At 29.9% G+C, this 20,858-nt stretch overlaps 2 protein-coding genes across 2 annotated transcripts; one reads left to right on the forward strand and one right to left on the reverse strand.

Moving 5' to 3' along the window:
- The first annotated feature begins 13,396 nt into the window (after positions 1 to 13,396).
- Positions 13,397 to 14,549, forward strand: LOC114184007 (uncharacterized). The gene has a single exon (XM_028071233.2). The coding sequence runs from the start codon at positions 13,560 to 13,562 to the stop codon at positions 14,304 to 14,306; it is 747 nt and encodes a 248-aa protein (XP_027927034.1). The 5' UTR covers positions 13,397 to 13,559; the 3' UTR covers positions 14,307 to 14,549.
- Positions 14,550 to 16,163: 1,614 nt separating this feature from the next.
- On the reverse strand, positions 16,164 to 19,359 carry LOC114183577 (chaperone protein dnaJ C76, chloroplastic-like). The gene is made up of 9 exons (XM_028070650.2): positions 19,033 to 19,359; positions 18,625 to 18,753; positions 18,396 to 18,525; positions 18,185 to 18,305; positions 17,954 to 18,035; positions 17,343 to 17,396; positions 17,103 to 17,141; positions 16,614 to 16,713; positions 16,164 to 16,432 (listed from the first exon to the last, which is right to left on the reverse strand). The coding sequence occupies exons 1-9, from the start codon at positions 19,261 to 19,263 to the stop codon at positions 16,302 to 16,304; spliced, it is 1,017 nt and encodes a 338-aa protein (XP_027926451.1). The 5' UTR covers positions 19,264 to 19,359; the 3' UTR covers positions 16,164 to 16,301.
- Positions 19,360 to 20,858: the final 1,499 nt, after the last annotated feature.

Genomic DNA, 20,858 nt, shown 5'->3' on the forward strand with positions numbered 1-20,858 from the left:
TTATTATGCCAACTGGTTGTTTAAGACCATTATTTTTCTTAGGTACTATATATTATATATATATATATATACTTAATATTAAAGACAATGTGTTATGTACTAAGTAATAATAGCGTTGATAATGAACTATTATAAAAATGCTAAGTCTGACATGAAGACAATATAAATGGTTTTTTAGTTAACTTGTGATAATGATCCAAATAGCTATTGGATTAAGTAATATATAACGTTCTTGTTTTCTTCCTTGAACGTGGTGGTTGGAAATTAAATAAGAAAACAATTCATTTTGAATTCGTAGCATTGAAAATTAAAATCCACCTAATTCTTTTGGGAAAATTAAGATGGAAAGACAATGGAAAATCCTGAGAAGTTTGAGATGATGAATTAAAGCATTGTTAATATTACATTCCATCCACTTTTCCTTTAAATTGCATCACAAGGGATTACGTCAAACATTTTTTTAAAGTCTCAGGGTGCAAAGTTCAGGCTGCTTAATCGAATATAAGTAGCAAAATTTAATTTTAGAACCATCTTAGCTAATATTAAACTTTAGAAATAATATTGCATAACATTACTAGAATTCTTGTAATTACTGACAAATTTTTTCTAAAGGAAATAAATTTGTTGTTAAAATTAAATTTGTCAATGAATTTTTGTATTTAAATTATTAATAGAAATATGCATCGATAATGAATTAGTCGGTAAAATGTGTCAATAAAATTTGTTGATAAATTTCACTACAAGAAATATGATTCATTGATAACATTAGTTGGTAATTATTTATGTCTTAAATTTCGTCGATAAAATTTGTCAATAATTTACATTTCTTAATCAATGGATTTATGTGCAATAAATTTGTCAGTAAAAAGGATGAAAAATTTTCCATTAAATATGATGATCTTTTTTTATATATTAAGTGGAAATAGATGAAAAGAAGGGGAAAATAAGAGAATCAGGAGGAAGAGGAAGAGAAGAATCGAAATCGGTAACACTGGCAATAACAAAGTATCAATGAAGGTGGTGTTTGGAGGAGGATGAAAAGTTAGAGGAAAAGAGGGAAAAAGAGTAGGAGCAGGAACCAGAGACGATAGAAGAGGATGAATAAAGCCTGAAAACAAATTCAAAAACTATGCATATAAATATACAAATACAAGCAAATTAACTCAAAGTAAAAGTGTATGGATAAAGAAAATGCACACAACAAATTTATATTGTTCATCTTCATATGAGGTTACGTCTAATCTCTTAAGCAGCCTGCATAAGAAATTCCACTAATCAAAACCTTTGACTAGTAACGAGTAGCATCCTTTCCATGTAATATGAGTTTCAACCTCTTCAAGTACATGAGTACAAGTCTTCCTAGCTACACTGAGTATCAACCTCTTCAGTTATCATTCTTAATCATCCCAAAGATCAACAACTATCAATTAGAACTCACATATTACAATTTGACTCAGTGGATGATATACAATATGTAAAGCTCTCAACCTAATTTACTAATAACTAATGATATGCAATTTCTAATTACTTTCATATTTTTAATATGCATTTGTTGTGCTTCTTGTGTGTCTTTACATCCTTTATATAGTTGTTGCATTTGATAGTCGTTAAGAATTCAAATTGTAATTCTTCATTTGCAATCTTCTTGATATGGAATGACTTGATCAATTCTTCAATTTGATTTTTAGTTTGAACTTTGAACTTCATTCTTAAAGACTTCAATTATGAATCAACTAATGCTCTTTAGGATATCCTTTTTCCTTTTATTATTGAGCTTAAACTTGATTTGAATTGTGCTCTTTCTTCAACATTCATAATTGTCTTGTTAATGAGACTTTGTGCAACTTGATTGTGCATTTGAATTGTTAGAACAATAATATTATTAAATCAATCAAACACTTTATTCATCAATCACATAGAAAATTTCTTTGATGCTCATATTGCTTGACCGTTTGATTTCTAAAGCTTTCTTCTTTTGGAATGCAATTATCATAAGATAATTTTCATAAATATCAAAGCTCATATCATTAATTTTCTATTTTAAACATTTAGATCAATATATCAATTCACATGATCAATCAGGGATAATCAGACTATCATAGCACTTTATAATTATTTTAACCATTGAGGTCGTCTAATACCTTAGTCATCTAATATCTTAAGATGTCTTTAGTCGTTTAACCCTTTGAGTCATCTAACACCTTAGTCGTCTAACACTTTGTGTTATGTAGTGACTTAGGTTGTCTAGAGACTTGGGTTGGCTATTGCTTTAAACTTGGGGAACACAAGTTTTGAACTCGTTTATCACATTGACTCATCTACTGTTTAGACTATCTAATACTAAAAGTTGGCCTTTGCATTTGTCAGACTTCTTGCTTTTGTTAACATACATGATATATGGATATTAATCATTTAAGTGCATGCAAGCAACAATATAGATAAAATATTTTGTTCTTCAAGCCATATAGATCAAATCATTTGCATCATTATATTTGTTAAACGTTCTCTCTTAGTCGTCTAACACGAGTTCACTTCTAACTAGAGACTTACTTGTTTGATAGAGTAATTGTTTTGTTATCATCAATATCTCATTAATTATTGGGGCTTGTCTATTTCGACACATCATTCCTCTACGCAATAATCTCTTTTTCATAAGCTTTATTCAAGTTGTATGTCTTTATGTTGTGATTTTCTCTTCATGATCCTCTAATACATTTATTCTTTGCTTTTCCACTATTTGTAGCCTAAGCCTGCTATTGTTTTCTCTTTGCTCCTCTTCTTGGGTGTTATGTGTTATTGCATTTGGAAAGTGATTATTCTTTTCTCCAAATTTACTTGAAAGGCCCTATTAGTAGGAAAAAAAATTTTGATGAACAAATTGATGCTCTGTCTTTGATATTTTGAATTTGGGTCATCCTATAGTGATGAGAGCTTTACCTTTGTTGAAATCATTGGTATCCCTCTTGTTTTGTCAATTTATCTATTTTGACACCTATAATTATACTTTCTACTTTCACAAAATTTGATCTTTTTATGAAAACTCTGAGTCTTTAGATTTAATCAATTATTCTTTTAATACTTTTGTTTCCTTCCTTTGCTTTTCCTCCTTATTAGAAAACTTACCAGTTTGAAAATATCTTTGTTACTTGTGTTGAATTCGTTCATTGAATTGATATTATTGACAATTTTATTTTACTTTGCTTATGTGATCTTCGTTTTGTCTATCTACACTTTTTAAACCCAAGGACATCCTCTCAAAATATATTGTAGTTTTATACCCTCTCTTATGTGCTATTGATGTTGTTTTTTTTAGTAAATTTGTGCATAATACTGGATTAAAATACCAATATGAATCTGAACAATCTCTTATGCATCCACCTTTCTATTTTGATAAATAAATAAAATTTATTTATTACCATAGAGTCTAGATATATAATTGTTATTCATACCCTTCCTATATTTTGTTTCCTACATTCTTGAATTGTAGTTTGTAACGTCCCATTTAATTAATAAGCGAAATTAAAGGAAACGTCACACAAGGATGGTACTGTAGCATAGTCCTGGGGTCCTTAACCCAACCCCTACAACCTGGACACACCATGATGCCAAAGGAAACCAGATACAAGTCTAACAAAAGAGAATAGAGTGGTAAAGCATAAGGCAATACATGGGCCGTAGCCCTAAAGAACCAAGATGGAAAGAAAATAAACTTCAGCCCAGATGGCTAAGTAGCGGAATCGCCATTCCCTTGCAGACCACGAGAACCTCGCCCATCTACTCCCATCAATCACATTGATGATCATCGCGAGAAAGAGTAGCCACATACAATACAACCATACAACAAAACGGGTAAGCTAGAGCCGACAACATATTCATCATACAGTCAAATATATTTTCACCATCCTGTGTCCATACAACAACCAAGCATGTTATGACTTTTCAATCAATACACTACGACTCGACTCGACTCATCCAAATACGTATAACCTGGTCGGATTCAGCAGATGCTTACACCTGTGGTGGATACCTCTGCTCACCCCCGAGCTATGTGTTACAAGTGTTACCATGAATCAATTTTCCCTCACCACAAGGTTAGCCCTTAATGAATTTCAGGCCTCCTACTACCCTCATCACAGGAGTCAGTCCGCTCTAGGTGAGACTAACTGACTCCTTAGAGTGTCAGGATGCAACCTTACCTTGAATCTTTACCTAGTTATACAGATGGGGCACACCATGGACACCCACTAACAGGGGCCATGGAATTATGTCCCCACCACTGAAGCGCAACCCTGAAAGTCTCACCTAGAGACCCCAAGGAATTATGCACTAACACGGACCAACATACATAAACAAGCAAGAATTTATACATACGTTGCACATAAGATTTCAAACCAAAACCCATAACAATTCCCCATTTCTCATACGTTGAATCATTACCAACTCGTTATTTCCAATCATGAGTAAAATGTTTCTCCTCATACCAACCATACCAAAGGTTTACCAACCACCAAGATTCATTGTTGCTCATGCCAAGTTGGTGACCACACGCACATACATATGTACCCAACTTCTCATATACAATTCATGTAGAAATCATGCCAAGCTCACAATTCCCCCACATATAATTTCCTCCCAACATGCATACTCATTTCCCCCCCCCCATGCCATCATATAATAGTACAATAGAACACAGTTCAACCACCAAAAGACAAGAAAACCCCAAACTGAACGCATTCTCGCTCAACCCGTCGCTCAGGCTGAGGAGCCTCGCCCAGGCGAGAGTCTCTCGCTCAGGCGAGTCCTCACCGCCTAGGCGAGAGTTCGCGAATCTGGAACAGGAGCCTCCGCACGTTCTCGCTTAGGCGAGACTCGCCTCGCCTGGGTGAGACGCTCGCTTGCTCGAAATTGAGCGAGTCGCCTAGGCGGCCATTTGCGCGAGAAGGCCTGGACGAGCCTCTGCCCACCTCGCCTAGGCGAGACAGGCTCGCCTGGGCAAGTTTAACAGTCGCCGCCACTGCCATGCTTGGAACAGTCATATTTTACACATGCCAACAACAACACCAACCACCTCAAGCATTCTCAACAACACACAAGTTCAAGAATCATAAAAATGTACCGCAAAACAGTTTACAAACACATTAACAGAGAGGTTCTAGCTTCCTGTACCTGGACAAGCTAGCTGGAAACCTCGACACCCAAACCGTGGAGTACGAACAGCTTCTAGGAACGGGCTCGAAGCTGGAAAAACAGTGTGAGAGTGGGTCATTTCGGAACCCTAACAACAACTTATGAAAACAGGCCAAGGAAGGAAAATATGAGTCAGAGAGCACTTACATGAGCTGAGAACGGGGCCAAACGGGACCAAACGAAAGGCGTACAACACAGCGGAATCCTAACGGAGAGAGAGCGGCTGCGGCTCTAAGTACCAAGGTAGCAGAAATCTGAAAAGTGTGGAATTAGGTCAGACTCGGTGGCTTTATCTTTTGGGCCAACTCTAAGGCCCAATAACTCAAGGGCAGCCTTTAAAGCTTTAGGGCAGGAAAATTGGGCCTTACATAGTTCACTAACTTCTAATTGTCCCCTTGACTTAGATTTAAATTTTTTACTGTATGTATGATTTATATTTTCATCTAATAATTGATACATTTTACATTATCTATTTTGTAAGGTGACTTCCCTTTTAATTATATTATCTTTGGTAGGCACTTGGTTTAACAACACTTTCCATGCCAAAAAAAAAATGTATGTAATGCTAAAACTTTTATTTTCCATAATTCCTTAAACAACTCTTCATCTTCTTCACCTATTGTTTTATGCAATTTTCTATATTCCGACTTAACATAAATGTATTATTTATTAGTGTATTTTAATCCATTCAAACAATTTCTAACGTATAAAATTAATTTTATAATTTAACTACTTATTATTGCTGCTGTTCTTAAATATTTGTTAATATTATTGTCTGCATTACAAGATTTATTTATTTATTTTAGATTTATGTGATTAACGGATTTAAAGTATTAGCAGGATAACATTATAATTTTTCATGTAGTTGAATGCTGATTTTTCCTTTTCCTTTTCTCATTAGTAATTGCATTTTTATTCACTAGTTTCAATTGTTGACTGTGTAAATGCACGAAAAGTAGAAATTTATCGTTGGCTTGGCTCTGTACAATCCAAAGAATGATTATATCTATGAATTTATTATTAGTTTTGTTTTATGAGTTAAAAGTAAATGAATATAATTATACCTAATTCTTATGTAATTAAGAGTGTTATGAAGTTTTCTAATGGCTGTTATTTGTCTAACCATGAGATTATTGATCCTCAAACATAGTTAATTAGATGAGTAAATAAAATTAATTTTGTCGCATTGGTTATTGAAGGAATGAGAGGACAAAAGTAAATGCATTGTAAAGTGTTTGTAGTGCCTTTTCTTTTCCCTAAAGCTGTACTTTTATGATTAAAGTAAAACAACAATATTAAAGTTACAGTGTAATTAAATTATACACTTATTATTAATAAAATTTAAGTTTAATTAATTGTCAATCTAAGTTCTTTTGCATTATCCCAATTCGATTACAAGTATTTTTAAACGTCACTACTCCGTTAAAATAAAATATATTTAAATCGCTTTTTGTATTGAGACACTTTAAGGAGACAAAATGGTTATATTTAATCAAACTTAATTTGTAAGAATGGAATATAATGTTTTGAATACAGTTCTTTACCTTAAAACATTTTTTATTATCAATTAAGATTTAATAAAAATCATCAAATAAAAAATTATATTCTCAAAACCAAATTTTCATGATAAGCATTAAAGTCTAATAACTCTGCACGAATCAAAAATTAAATTAATTGTTATCATTTAATTTAAATTTTACAGAAAAAATATCCATAAAATTTATTCTCCCATACATCATATGCTTTTTCTCTTCTTGTCCAACATGCATTATCCTATAATTTATAAGTGTTTTTTTCAAGTGAGGCCCATTTCCATTGTCACATGTGGGCTTGTTGCTTCTTCTTTTTTTTTTCTTTTTATAACCATCATTTTAAGAATACAACTCCTTTTCTTTTTCACATATAAAGGTCGATTCTGTTGTTTAATTGACGAAAGATTATAGAAATAGTATTTCCGAAATACTAATATTGTTCATCGTACTGATTATTATTAATCCGATTTTATTTATTTTTTACATGAAGAAAAAACATAGATCTTTTATTATATGAATAAATTATACAATTTAAAGAATGTCATATTATTTCTATTACATTTTCTGCTAGTTAAAATCTTTTAAAAATCGAAAAATCATATATAAAAGAGAATAACTAAATCATAGTTTTATTTCGTATTTTTTTATAAATTTTAACTAATAAAAAATTATGTTCAAAAGAGTGGGAAAGAATATTGCATTTTTGTCATGGTTGTAGAAAAAAGAGAGGGTAACAACCACAATAAAAGATTGCTTTCAAAGATTTGAAAATATGTTCAAAGAGGCTACTCAAACTATAGTTAAATGTTGTATGAAATAAATAACCACTAAACAAAACTAATAGTCAATAAAAGGAATTATATATATATATATATATATATATATATATATATATATATATATATATATATATATATATATATGGAATTTTAAAACAGGTTGACAAGTGTCTACCTAACTGTATACTTAAAAAGAAGTTTATGTAGTTTTGGAAGAGTAGTTGAAGGAAGAAATGACATTTATTGTGGGAGTTATTAAACATTTGTAGAAAATGGGGAATTATTAAAAAGTTATATGACTGTTTTTGTTTTAAACATAAATTAATGTTTTGTTAAAATTAAAATTAAGGCTATTTTATTCTCAAAACCTAAAAAATGGCATAAAAAGAGCAGAGTTAATAAATAGAAAAGTAGTAGGTAAAATGTGTATTTAAGTGTGGTGTTCATATTCTATTATGCACGTGACAAAGAAATCGCAATTATTGTTGAATCTTTTGTCTCTTTGTGAAAGGCATTGGCAACACGTGATTCTCCACAACTTCATGTTCACACTAATAAGAGGCGAATTATGACTTCATTTTTTTTTATTAAAAGTATTTATTTTTATTATCTGACTATTTTTAAAAGTATACATGTAACGTAAGTATAAACAAAAATAAATATGAACACTGTATCACGTGACCAAAATTTTTAAAATAATGTTAATACAAGTCTTTTCAACTAGATCTACATAATCTTTATATTAAACAGGCTTGGCTACTAGGCCAAAGAGTTGGTCTGTTAATTACTCATATTTTTATTTAAATAAATATACAAAATTAAAATTAAGTTAATTATTAAAATAAGATAATATATATAAAATTTTGGAGAAAGACGCTTGAATTTTTGAAAATAATAAATAATGTTTCTCTAATTTTATAATACCCACAATGCACCTTTTCATGCGTTACATAAATGTTGTGTTACATGTAAACATTACCCACCTAGTTGAATCTTAAATTTATCTATTTAAATGTTGTGCATTTTTGTCAAATTTTTAAATTATTTTCCTTTTGAATTTTAATATCCATATCAATATTTTTTAAAAAGTTAACGTATTTTAGCATCGGATTCCCAATAAGTGATTTACTTTAGCATCGGGTAAATATGTTTTATTTTATGAAATTAAATAAAATTTTATATGTTTCGGTCCTAAATTTATATACGAAATTGAAATTTATTTTTGTTCAGAAATTTAATAACTTTTTATTCTGAAACTTTTAAAATGAATTCAGTCTTTTTATGTTAATGAATTCAGTTTTGTTCAAGTTTATTTTGCTTTTGATACGTCAAACAAATTTTCATAGTCGACTTAGAATGATTTTATCCATTTATTTTCAAAGTTTAATGTATCAAAATTAGGGCATGACAAATTCCAATTAAACGTTCAAGATTAGGAATTAAAAATATGTTTAACCCTTATTTTAATTATTATATTAAAATTTAACTAGTGATTTACTTGGACAAATCAAAGTTCAATATTTATGTGGAGTTTTTAGTAACAGTTAAATATATTTTTAGTCCCTAAACTTGAATATGAAATTGGAATTTGTTCCTATTTTAAACTTTGATACATTTTGGTCTACTAACTTTAAAAGTAAATGAATATATATATATATATATATATATATATATATATATATATATATATATATATATATCCTTGAATATTATTATTGTCCGCTTAACCCATAAGTTTTAACTATTTTTACGTGTTAAAGGGCCTTCAAGACTAACATTTGAACTAAACTCTACCAACTGGTGAAAAACTCAATGCTAACACAAAACATCGCTTGACACATAAAAAAAAATTAGTACAATTGAGTTAGAAAAACTATATCCATTTATTTTTTAAGTTTGATGACAAAATTGTATTAAAATTTCAAACAAAGACGAATTATAATTTTGGATTAAAGTTTAAGAACTAAAAATATATTTAACCCTTAAAATAAATTATTGATTAAAAATCCAAATTCAATAAATAAATGGGTTAATAGGTTATTAGTTTAGTTACTTAAATTGATATATTATTTAAAAAAAATTATATTAATGATATAATACAGTTTTATATTAATAAAAAGCATAAAAATCAAACGATTTGATACACCATTTAATAAAATCATAAAAAGAAAAAAATTGTATAATTAAGAATAGGATAAGATCGAAAATATCTTGAAAAACTCTAAATTTTTTACAAATATCAAAATAATCGAACCATCGAGAGATAATGAAAGTTATTTTAGCCAAAAAAAAAAAAACAAAAGTTAAGGATCAAAGGAGTCAAAGAAGATAAGTTTATATATTACCTAGTAAACGAATGATTACGCGATTGGACACTTGAAATTTAGAGTCAAATTTTTTATGTGAAAAAAATATAAACAATAAATAAAAATATTAAAAAGTAGTAAAAATAATCAAATGTGAAACCTAAACTCTATTTTATTCATTAAAATTAATAATACACCATTTTAACATAACCACAAAAAAAAAGTGTAATCAAGGTTATGGTAAGAAAAAAAGTACCTTGGAGATATTTGTGAATTTTGAAAATATAGAATAAACCAAACAAGGGAGGAAGAAGATAATATATATATATATATATATATATATATATATATATATATATATTAGATTACCTAGTAAACTATGACGAAATATATATTGACACAAGTATGAGAACGAGGATGGGCTGGATATGTACATACCGATTCTTGTCCTCATACCCAATTGAAAACATCTAGTATTATCTATATTCATACATGTATCTAGTAAATATGAAAATTTTTCATGAAAATGGGATTAAGTTTAGACAATACCTACGAAGAGAGTTTATTTTCCATTTCTAAAGATAAACACATAACTAAGTGGATTACTAAAAGGCATTAAACAACAACTATAAAATTGTTTTATGCAAGTAGAATTGAACAAAAGCATGCTTGAAATAGAATTTTGGTGCAAAGGAATAATGTTTAAAGGAGAAAACATAAAAAAAAGGTGTCATGATAACATAATTACCAACTTTGACAAAACGTAGAATTGTTTCAGATAGGCATGTTAAATGACGTTTCAAGTAGGCATTTGAACTATTTACACCATTTGACACATTCTAACACAAATGAAATCATGGAACATTGTTTAACACGTAAAATAAGTTGACATCGCTGGGTTAAAAAGGACTATATCCATACATTGTTTAAGTTTGAGGACCAAAATGTATAAAATTTGAGATAAAGACTAATTTCACTTTTGTGTCTAATTTTAGGGATTAAAAACATATTTAACCCTTATTTGTAAATGCTCCACTTAATGAAGTTACTAAGGGAAGCTTGAAATCTATATCCTCTTTCAAAATTTAAAAGTCTTGTATCTCTAATCCTAAACTTTGTTTGTAAGTCCATGAGTGAAAGTTTTAGGATACTCATGAAGTTAAAAGTTAGTGTTAAAAAATATTTATGTTTTTTATTTTAAAAGAATATAAAATCGTAATTGATATGGATCAAGTTAAATGAAACATGTTAAGTAGTAAACTTTAAGCCTAACTCAACCTCACAAAACCAGCTTGTAAGATAAGATTTTCATCTACTTATATACTATGAAATTGTCTTATTTCTAGTTGATATGAGACTTCCAACACACCACCTCATGCTGAGACATATACATGTCGAGCATGGTACTAAACAATAATGGGTGGTTTGAGAACGAGTGGAACAATAGACCTAACAAACAAGAAATTTTACTAGGATAAAATATAATCCATGACTCTGATACCATTTTAAGAAATAAACAAAAAGTATAACAAGGAAACTCATAACTAGTTTATTCATATGTTCACTCATATATATATATATATATATATATATATATATACACTTAACTAAATAAAGATAAAAAATATCACTCATAAAAATGTTTATCAAATAATGTCTATAATTATATCAATCAATATCTTGTCCATAATTATGTTCATAAAATAATATCCAATCAAATATTGTCCATAATTATATCAATAAAATAATATGCATAAATAAATAGATTAAGAAAATATTTCCTAATTAATAATAAATGCTATAATAATAATATCTCAATAAAGCAAGATAAAAAGTCTTTATTACATTATACACCTGGTGCTCATCCTATCTATCCCTTTGCACAAAAGTTTTGTAGAAAATGTTTTTAACTAGTAAATGTTAGTAATTAGATAATCTATATATTCATGTCTGTTATCCAAATAGCTTTATGACAATTTTTAAAACTTTTATTAAATTTTCTGTTTTATTACACGTAGAGAGGAAGAATGTAAAAAAGAAAAATATGAAAACATTTCAAACACTAATAAAACATTTTTTCTCAAATTAAACATATGTTAATTATGTTTATAAATTTTTAAACTTTTTAAATTTGAAGGACTAAAAGAATTATATTTAAATTTGAAGGACTTGAAATGTCAAAATTATATTTAAGGGACTAAAATAATGCTTTTAAATTTGGGGACAGATAAAATTTAATCTAAGGACTAAAAAAATATTTTAGCCTTATTTTTATTTAATAATATTAGTCACTCTTTAAATTAGGCATTAATTATTTATTATTAAATCTATATTAATATATAAAGATGATTTTTTTTATATCCACATTTCATAATATCAGTTTTACCTTTAATTATTTTAAAAGTTAATTATTTTATAAATAATTTATTTTTAATTGTTATTCTAAAAATTTCTTGTCTTAAATTATTATTTTAAAATTTTTTATGTACATATTTTAATTTTTTTAATTTTATATTTAATAACTATTTTAAAAATTAATATATATTTATTATTAATTTTAACTTAAATTTTTTAAAAATTAAAAAATACGAACACGGAATATTAAGGAAAAGAATTATGTATGAGCACCCCGTTGTTATACGTAAAGAGGAAAAAAATATATCAAAGAGAAAACTATAAATATAAATAGCCTAGTCGGATACAGAAGTCAAATCTACTCACATTCATATTTCAGTTCTCATAAGTTCACAAATAAGTGAACAAGACTTCACTGATCTGCAAAATAAATGAGCGAAGAAAATTGTTGATCATGTCCTTCACAACTTATTTATTTCTTCAACTAACACCTAACAACTAATACACATTAAAATGTTTCAACCATTTTTTATATGTTTCTAACCATTTTTTTCCTACTCGTTAAAATTAAAATTGTAGAATATGTGTGTGGTTAATGTTGATGTTCACATACTTGTAGTTAATTTTGCAATTGACTCATTAAGGCATTTCACATTTAAGAGTGTTGAAATCATATCAAATTTATATTTATATTGCTATATTTCTTTCAAATGATATTTGAATAAGAATATAGTCTAGTCATATAAAAAAATGGATAAATTTATTTACCTTGGTTAAAAATGAAAATAGATAAATCACTTTTTAAAACAATTTTGTTCTTTCAATAAATACATTTCTATTAAGACAAATAAATATAAATTTAACTGTAACTTTAAAATATCAGTCAATTCATTTAACTGTAGTTTGATTTTTTAAAAGAAGTTAAGACGGTAGTCACTATTTGACAGATAAAATTCTTAACTCTCATAAAGGAAAGTAAAAAAAAAAAAAGAGTGTGAATGTAACATTTGCATTATTGAGAGATGCAGATTTAATAATTCAAACTTTATGGGTGTGTTTGATTTCTTTTTTAATTAAAAAAAGCTACCATTCATACATCTTTGAATTAGAAAGACAAGGTATGAGAAAACACCCTCTATATATTTTCGTTTTTTAAACATTTGTTTTGAGAATTAATGATAAATAACATAATTCTTTAAAATAATAGGTTTATAAACAAAATCTTTTGAGAAAAGGGCTTCAGATATCCAACATTGCAATAAAATGGGAGCTATAAAGTATGGGGCAATCAAGCAATGCCCTTTAGCATTAATATTCTTGATTATTGGTTCTTTTTCTTCTTCTTCTTCTTCTTGTCCCTAAACACGTTTCTTTACTCAGCATTCATTTGAACCAAAGCAATGGATGCAGAACAAGTTCTGAAACTGTTTGATACCTTCTGGTTTCAGACAACAATTTTCACCAACAAAACCTCGTCAACTTTTCATGCGACAGCGGACACAACCTCTTTGTCCCTTGTGAAGGAAGCGCTTCCTTTTGATTCAAACCTCCTCAGAGTTCCAACACTGCAAGTGAGGTCTCTTAGTGACCAAAACCTGGGGTCAAGCATGGGTGTTTTCTCTGATTTTCCATCACCAAATTCTGTGCTCACACCACCGAAGCTGATGCCAATTCTTTCTGGGAAGGAAGTGGGATATTTTCCACTGGAAAAAGGTAATGGAAAGCACGAAGATGAACGAGTAGTCACTGCCAAAAAAGTGTGTCACAGTGATAGAAGAAGAAGAAGAAGAAGTTTCAGAAAAGGAAAAGCTACAAGAAGCCTCTCAGACCTTGAGTTCAAGGAGCTAAAAGGGTTTATGGATTTGGGTTTTGTGTTTTCCGAGGAAGACAAAGACTCAAGATTGGTTTCTCTGATTCCAGGGTTGCAAAGGCTAGGAAGAGAAGATGCAGAAGAAGTGAGTTCAGAACATAACATTGATGAAACTGTGATTTGCAGGCCTTATTTATCAGAAGCTTGGGGTGTTCTAGACCAAAAGAAATATGTGAATCCATTGCTAAATTGGAGGGTACCAGTTGTAGGAAATGAGATAGACATGAAGGATAATCTCAGGTTCTGGGCTCATACAGTAGCATCTAGTGTAAGATAACAATGAATGATTTCCCTTTTCGATTAAAAACTATAACTATTAGTCGCATTCAAACTCTTTCTACTTAAAAGCGTAACCGTTCCGAATATCACGACTGTGATTCGATCTATTAGGCTTTCGCCACGGAAAGTATTGTCAACTGCAACAACAATGTTGTTTTTTATGTTTTGAAAGTCCTTAGATGTATATGTTTGACTCTATCTGCAACAATAATACATGTACATATACATTTCCAATGTGATATTTTGTAATTTGTACCCTTTTTCCCTATTTTTCCCATGTGCAGTTTTCATCAATTTGTTTGACAAATGAAGCATATGATAGGAAGAGAAGGTACATGAATGGTCCATTTTTCCATCTTGTTTGGAGCATAACTCTACCTCCAGAGAATTTTGGTTTGTTTTTTGTTTTGAAGTGCATTGAGACACTATTGATGTTTCTTCAATTATTTGTTTTCTCCTTTCTAGATAACTGAACAACTCAATAGGTTGAACAATAGGTTTTGAATGATGTGGTCGACACAGGCTCACACCAACCCAAGTTGAATAAATAATATTGTTAAGTGAAAAAAAATGAATGGCCGGGTCTGAGTGATAGAAACAAGAAGAAAAACAGGGCCGCTAGTAATTATTTACACTCGAGTGGATGCAGCCACTTTTAGTATAATGTTGAATTATGTAATGTTAAGACCCATTGTTATGGCACTTTAAGATAAATAAAAACAAAGTCATCTCCACTTTCCATCCACTCATGCAACTCCACTGCCAAATGGGGTCTCATGATTGTATCAGACAATACTCAAAAAGCATTCTTTAAAGAGGTTAGAGATTAAATTCAATTTTTTTAATCATTGTGTTTCTCGATTTTTAGATCAAATTGACTTTTTCATACTTTTAAACAAATTTGAGAGTGATCAAATACACAAGCTTTTAATTTAAGCAAGGAATTTAAAAAGTATACATTGTTTTGAAAATTCCATCATCCAATGGGTATTTTTAACTCTTCATGTATATTTCACCAAAATCCCCTTCTTAATATATTTTTGGATTCAATTATACAATTCCCAAATGGAAAATTTATAATTACTACTTCTTAATGCCTCTTTATTTATATTTTAAATAATTGCTTTTTCATCCTTATTATTTATTTTATCTTTATTTTCAAAAAATTACATATAAACGGGTGATGCAAATTGTTGAACATGGTGAGAAATTCTGACTTGAAGACTCTCTGTACCTGCTACGGCGAACTCAATGTGATTAGAGTATTTCAAATTAAAGTTGAAGTTAGACATTGAATACCAAAAAGAAGTTACACATGAACCAAATTGGTACTAAATTATTCATCAAAATATACATTATTGAGGAGCTCCATACATAAAAGTCAAGTATGAAACGTCTTTTTGTGCGAGCAAAGTATATTCTCTCAAGTATTGATATGGGCCACAACATTGGTGCTCTTAGGAGGCTACAATTATGTTAATCATTTTCTGATTATAACATAAAGTTGCTCACTCATACAAAGATTCAGGTAGTTCTCCATTTTCCGTTAAGACCAAGCCAGAAGTTAAGTTACCTTAAACGATCCTATATAGTTGCTTCATATGCTATGCAAAAGATTTATCACACATAATTAACCTCGTATAATGTTTATGCTTTGGTCGTGTATTTTGCATTTCATGTTCGTCTATTGGGTTGCATACTTGAATCTGCAAAGAGAAGACTCGTTTGCAATTATTTGTGCACAGAAAAGAAAAAGAATGCGTCTGCTATGATACACGTGAAAGAATATTCTACAACCATGATTCAAGAAAAAGCTGTTTATGAAAAAAAAAAAAAGTAAAAGGACGAGCTTAACTTAACCAAAAAAGTAAAAAGAGTTAGTAATAGTTTTCTTATATTGTATAACTATAGTTGATGCATATAGTTTCATGAGAGGCTATAAATGAATTAATTACATGGGAGTAAATTATACAGAAGGTAAATTAAGTAATGTTCATTTTTCCTTGGTAGGGTTTGCTTCTGGGAGTTTAAATGTCAGAGGATTATCAACACCTTTCCTTGAATATTCCCTCCATCTTCGTGCTGCTGAAGCAGCTCTTCTTGCTCTTTCTGCAACTTCCTCATCTGCAAAACAATTACCATTTGAAAACTTCATCATTTTCTACAACTAGAAATACAAAAAAACCAAGTTCTAAAACAATACAACACCTAAAAAGACAAAAAACAGAGATTTCTAAAATGCAAATTTTAATAATTTACAATAATTTGAAGTTTATATCCCCTTTGTAGTTTCACATCCTCGTACCTGAACTTTGGTAGTCTTTTTGTTTGCCCCACAGATTGTCCCAGTATGAATTTTTCTTATCAGAACCTTCTTGCTTCATCATTCTAAATTTTGCCTTTTCCTGCAAGAAGCTCCATGAATATTTGATTTTTCTTGAAACTAAATCAGTCATGCATAAATTATTTTTCATTAATATATCAACAAAAGTCTATTCAGATAGGTATTTTCTAAACCACTCATTGATTGATCACTAGCATTATAAAAGTGAATAATATTAGCTCAGGACTAATAAACTCAGAATTCTGAAATATTTGAGCACAATCTCCCTCTAGTACCGTGACATTTTTTTTAGTTTACATAATAGGATGCAGAAACAACCCAGAAATAATAATATTATACTCAAGAGAGAATTAAATAAATATGATAATGAGATTAATTGACTACATGTAAATAAGTGAAATTTTTAACATTAAACATAAAAATGAAGACATTGAATATAGGAGTTCTAACCAAGACTTTTGATTGCCTCTTTTCCCATCTAGAACTTGCCTGTCAATAATACATAGATATCATGTTAGAGAAGTACTATTACAACACTTAATCTGCTTGAAAATTAAGAATTGTCAAATCTGTGATTACAAGTTAAAAGACGAAATATTCAGAGTTATAACATTCTGAAAAGAAATTTTTTTATCATTTCATGCTACTTTAAACATTTCAATATTCCTGCATTTGTTTCTTTATTCTTACCATTCTGAAAACATCAATTGATGCTGTTCCCATTCCTGATACCATCAGGGCAACCTGCTCATAGAAGAGTTACAATATAATAAATCACTTACTGGTTTGTTGATTTCATATGGAAGTTCAGTATCTTCTTTCGTTTAAAAAAATTAACCAGGAGAAAGCTTCGTGTATTAAAAAAAAAAGAAATAAAGAAAAGCCATAGGGACTATACATGTGGAAGAACATTGAAATTATTCCTCATGAATTTAGATTCTCTATTGGGTTTCTTTTGTGTTCTTTTACTGTTGTGTCTTCAAAATACACGGATAGACACTGATTTTGATATTTTAAAATATATTAAATATATTTTTAAAGCATCAACATCACTGTATTTTGTTTATCCAGCAGAGGACAACATTGAAAAATCCAGTAGAGAATCTGAACTCATTCCTCACATGCTAAAATACCAAGAAAACTGTTAAGAAGCTCGAACTGAAAAGTTCAAAAGCATGTGCCAAAACAAGAAGTGATGATTTTGCTTGTTTTGAAGAGGTAATGAACTTATCTTCAGTGTTTAGAGATTGTTAAAGCAAAAAAATGTGGAAGACTTATATACTATATAACTAAGGCTTTACATTAACACGTTCTACACGGCGCATCTCATCTTCAAGTAATGATAGTTGTGCAGCAGATGTCCAATGAATGCAGCTAACAGGGCTGAAAATAAAAAACAAAGGTTAAGTTAAATTGGTTCCAGCAATCTCTGACAAAATATTATTGTGATTGCAAATGTTCTAAATCTAAGTCTACTCTTAGAAACAGTAGCAAATCTAAAACGCCAAGTCAGTAAAAATAATTAGAAATACCAACTGTCAATGGCCTGTTGAACTAAATCAGGGTTCCCACATTGGTTGAATGCTCTGGCTCTTCCAAAGTCCTCTTCAATGGCAAACACATCAGGGGCTACATTTGCACAATTTTTGCAGCCTGTAAAAGGCTTTTTAATTTCTCACAGCAAAACTTACAAGTATAACCGGTATTAAGGTAATAATGTTTGCATGGAGAAGGAGAAATTACCTATGCAGCTGAACTCATCAACAAAGACATGATCCCTTGGGCTTGAATCATCGAGGAAAGGATTGATTGAAGTTAAAGAATAGCCATGAATTTCATCATAAATCCTGCGCTGGATGGGATCACTTAGCACCTGCACTGCAATAGTCAATTTCCAATAAAAGCACACAGAAAACTTCAACAACGTTTCCCTCCAAAGCTTAAAACTTTAGAAGCTTAAAATGGAACCAACCGTGTACACTTCATTAATGAACATGCAGAAATTTGTGGTCTCAGGATCATTGCCACTCAAGTCAGGGTGGCAAGATTTCATGCAATTGTAGTATGCCTTCTTGATCTGCTCTGGTGAGGCATCAGGAAGCTACAAAACCATACCAACCACATGTTAATTATATTATATACAAAACCCTATTTTGCTTTTGAAATCCACCTGATTTAGCCAATTACCAGTAATATCTTTCTCACTCTCCATTTTCTAAGATTTGGCAAACATTCAGATCATGGCTAATGATTACAGTAAGCTCAAAACTTTTAGACGTTTTCATCTTAGAAATACTTCCTAACTCATTAATATGTGTGCATGTTTTTGAATACTTTAAGAAGAAAGTAAAGAGAAGGAAGTGAGAGTTTGATGCATCACCAGACCCAGAACTGCATAATAATCATCTGCAATGGTATCAGTGGGAGAAACTGAATCCTCAGCAGTAACCCTTACTCTGCCACACCCTCTTCGCTTACCACTTTGTGTCACAAAAGTGCAATGACTTGGAGTCTTCACCAGCATCCGCCATGAGCCTCTTGAACACAAATTCAATGATGGGTTGTGGATTTTCAGTGCCTCCATACACACTGGAGACAATAACTGAGCCATAATTCCAAACCAAATTCCACTCAGAAGAACCTTGTTCCAATCAATATGTGAACTTGGGTTGCTGCAGTTGTAAAATATTGGAAACAATCTCAGCCATAAACATTATTATTATTATATTAAAAAAAAAAAAGGATGCTGTAGTTGAACAGACAAATATTTTGGTTAATTATACATTTTAACTTCTTGAGGGGAAGAAAATTTGCTGACATGTCACTCTAACAGCCACAAGACATCCTCAGAGTCTGAACAAACGTAAGATGAATCTAGCAAGTACGGAAAATGAGGCAATGTTCCCAGAAAAAAGAAAGCGACAATGGGCCTTTAGTGCTTTTTGATTTGTATAGCTCGGCCCATTTGGATAATCCATTGCAGCTGGGTCAATTACAAATTTGATTTATATTGGCACAGCAAAGTTTAAGTTGATAAGTAAATATTAATTAAGTAATTGTTACCTAAATAAATAAATAAAGTATTATTTTTAAAAATTAAATAAATACTATTTATGATATTTGTATAGATAAAGATTTAATATGGATTAATGTGCATCATATTGGATGAAATGAAGTTGGATTAAATGTTAAATTTGACTACGACATATTTTTAATTTAAGTTTATTCCTTTTAATTTAAGATTAATATGCTTTATCCAAATATTCATGCCAAGTTGCGAATTGCTATCGTGCACGCATGGTTAACCTGTTTTGTTGCTTGAAGCAAAAGATTGCATGCAACTAATATTTTGACCGGAGTATTTGAATTTAAGGCATCAAAACAAAAAAGAAATATCTGATTTAAGGTTGAAGCTTGTTTGCAAGAAAGAAATTTCATATATTGAAAAATAGACAAAAAATTTGTCCTTCAGCGACCGTCATAATTATAAATTAGTTGGAATTATGATAAAATAAATAATGTTTATAAATATTTTGTAAAGTACGACCGAGAAGTACCACTCTTCGATATCAAGAATTATCACATATTAGACTCTCTTAGATAATCGGAGCAGAGAAAAAAAATAAACAATGAATAGAACTATCCCATTGATATCAAAAACCACTTAAAGCATGCACATGAAAAACTATTTATGACATACAAATTTTGTTAATACTAACAAAATCTTACAATTGTCACATATGAAATTATACGTGATAGAAGACAATACATTGTTGTACAAAACACAAAGAACTTACTTAAAACAAGTCAATTGAAATAAACTATCAACTATATTATTCTAACGGTCCTTCTCAAAATTAATGGGAAGATTATTCTGTAGAAAAATTCTTCACATTGAGTTTGCCATAAAGAGCAAAACATGTATATGAGAGGGATTTAGTCAAGATAGCATCCACTGATCAAGAGCTCGAATGTGAGAAATAGACAATTATTGAACACATCAATTACCACATGTTTAGTGTGATTGTGAAAAACAAGATTGTTTGCTATAGGTATTGTACTCTGATTCACAGAACAGTTTAGGTGTAGTAAAAGAACATTCAATTATGTAAGAAGTTTGGAAATCCATGTCAATTTAGCAGAAGTTTGAGCCATGCTTCTATACTCAGCTTATGTGCTAGAATGGATAATAACCTACTACTTGTG

Source organism: Vigna unguiculata, chromosome 5, assembly GCF_037176805.1.
Source record: "Vigna unguiculata cultivar grain cowpea cultivar isolate G323 ecotype 2 chromosome 5, ASM3717680v1, whole genome shotgun sequence".
Taxonomy (NCBI): domain Eukaryota; kingdom Viridiplantae; phylum Streptophyta; class Magnoliopsida; order Fabales; family Fabaceae; genus Vigna; species Vigna unguiculata.

Bases quoted from the DNA above. Each gene is read 5' to 3' on its own strand.
- LOC114184007 (XM_028071233.2), top strand. From the start codon at position 13,560: ATGGATGCAGAACAAGTTCTGAAACTGTTTGATACCTTCTGGTTTCAG.
- LOC114183577 (XM_028070650.2), bottom strand. From the start codon at position 19,263: ATGGCTCAGTTATTGTCTCCAGTGTGTATGGAGGCACTGAAAATCCAC. The intron at 18,306-18,395 runs GTAATTTCTCCT...AGCCTTTTACAG, and splicing joins TGATGAGTTCAGCTGCATAG to GCTGCAAAAATTGTGCAAAT. The intron at 17,142-17,342 runs GTAAGAATAAAG...TATTATTGACAG, and splicing joins CAATTGATGTTTTCAGAATG to GCAAGTTCTAGATGGGAAAA.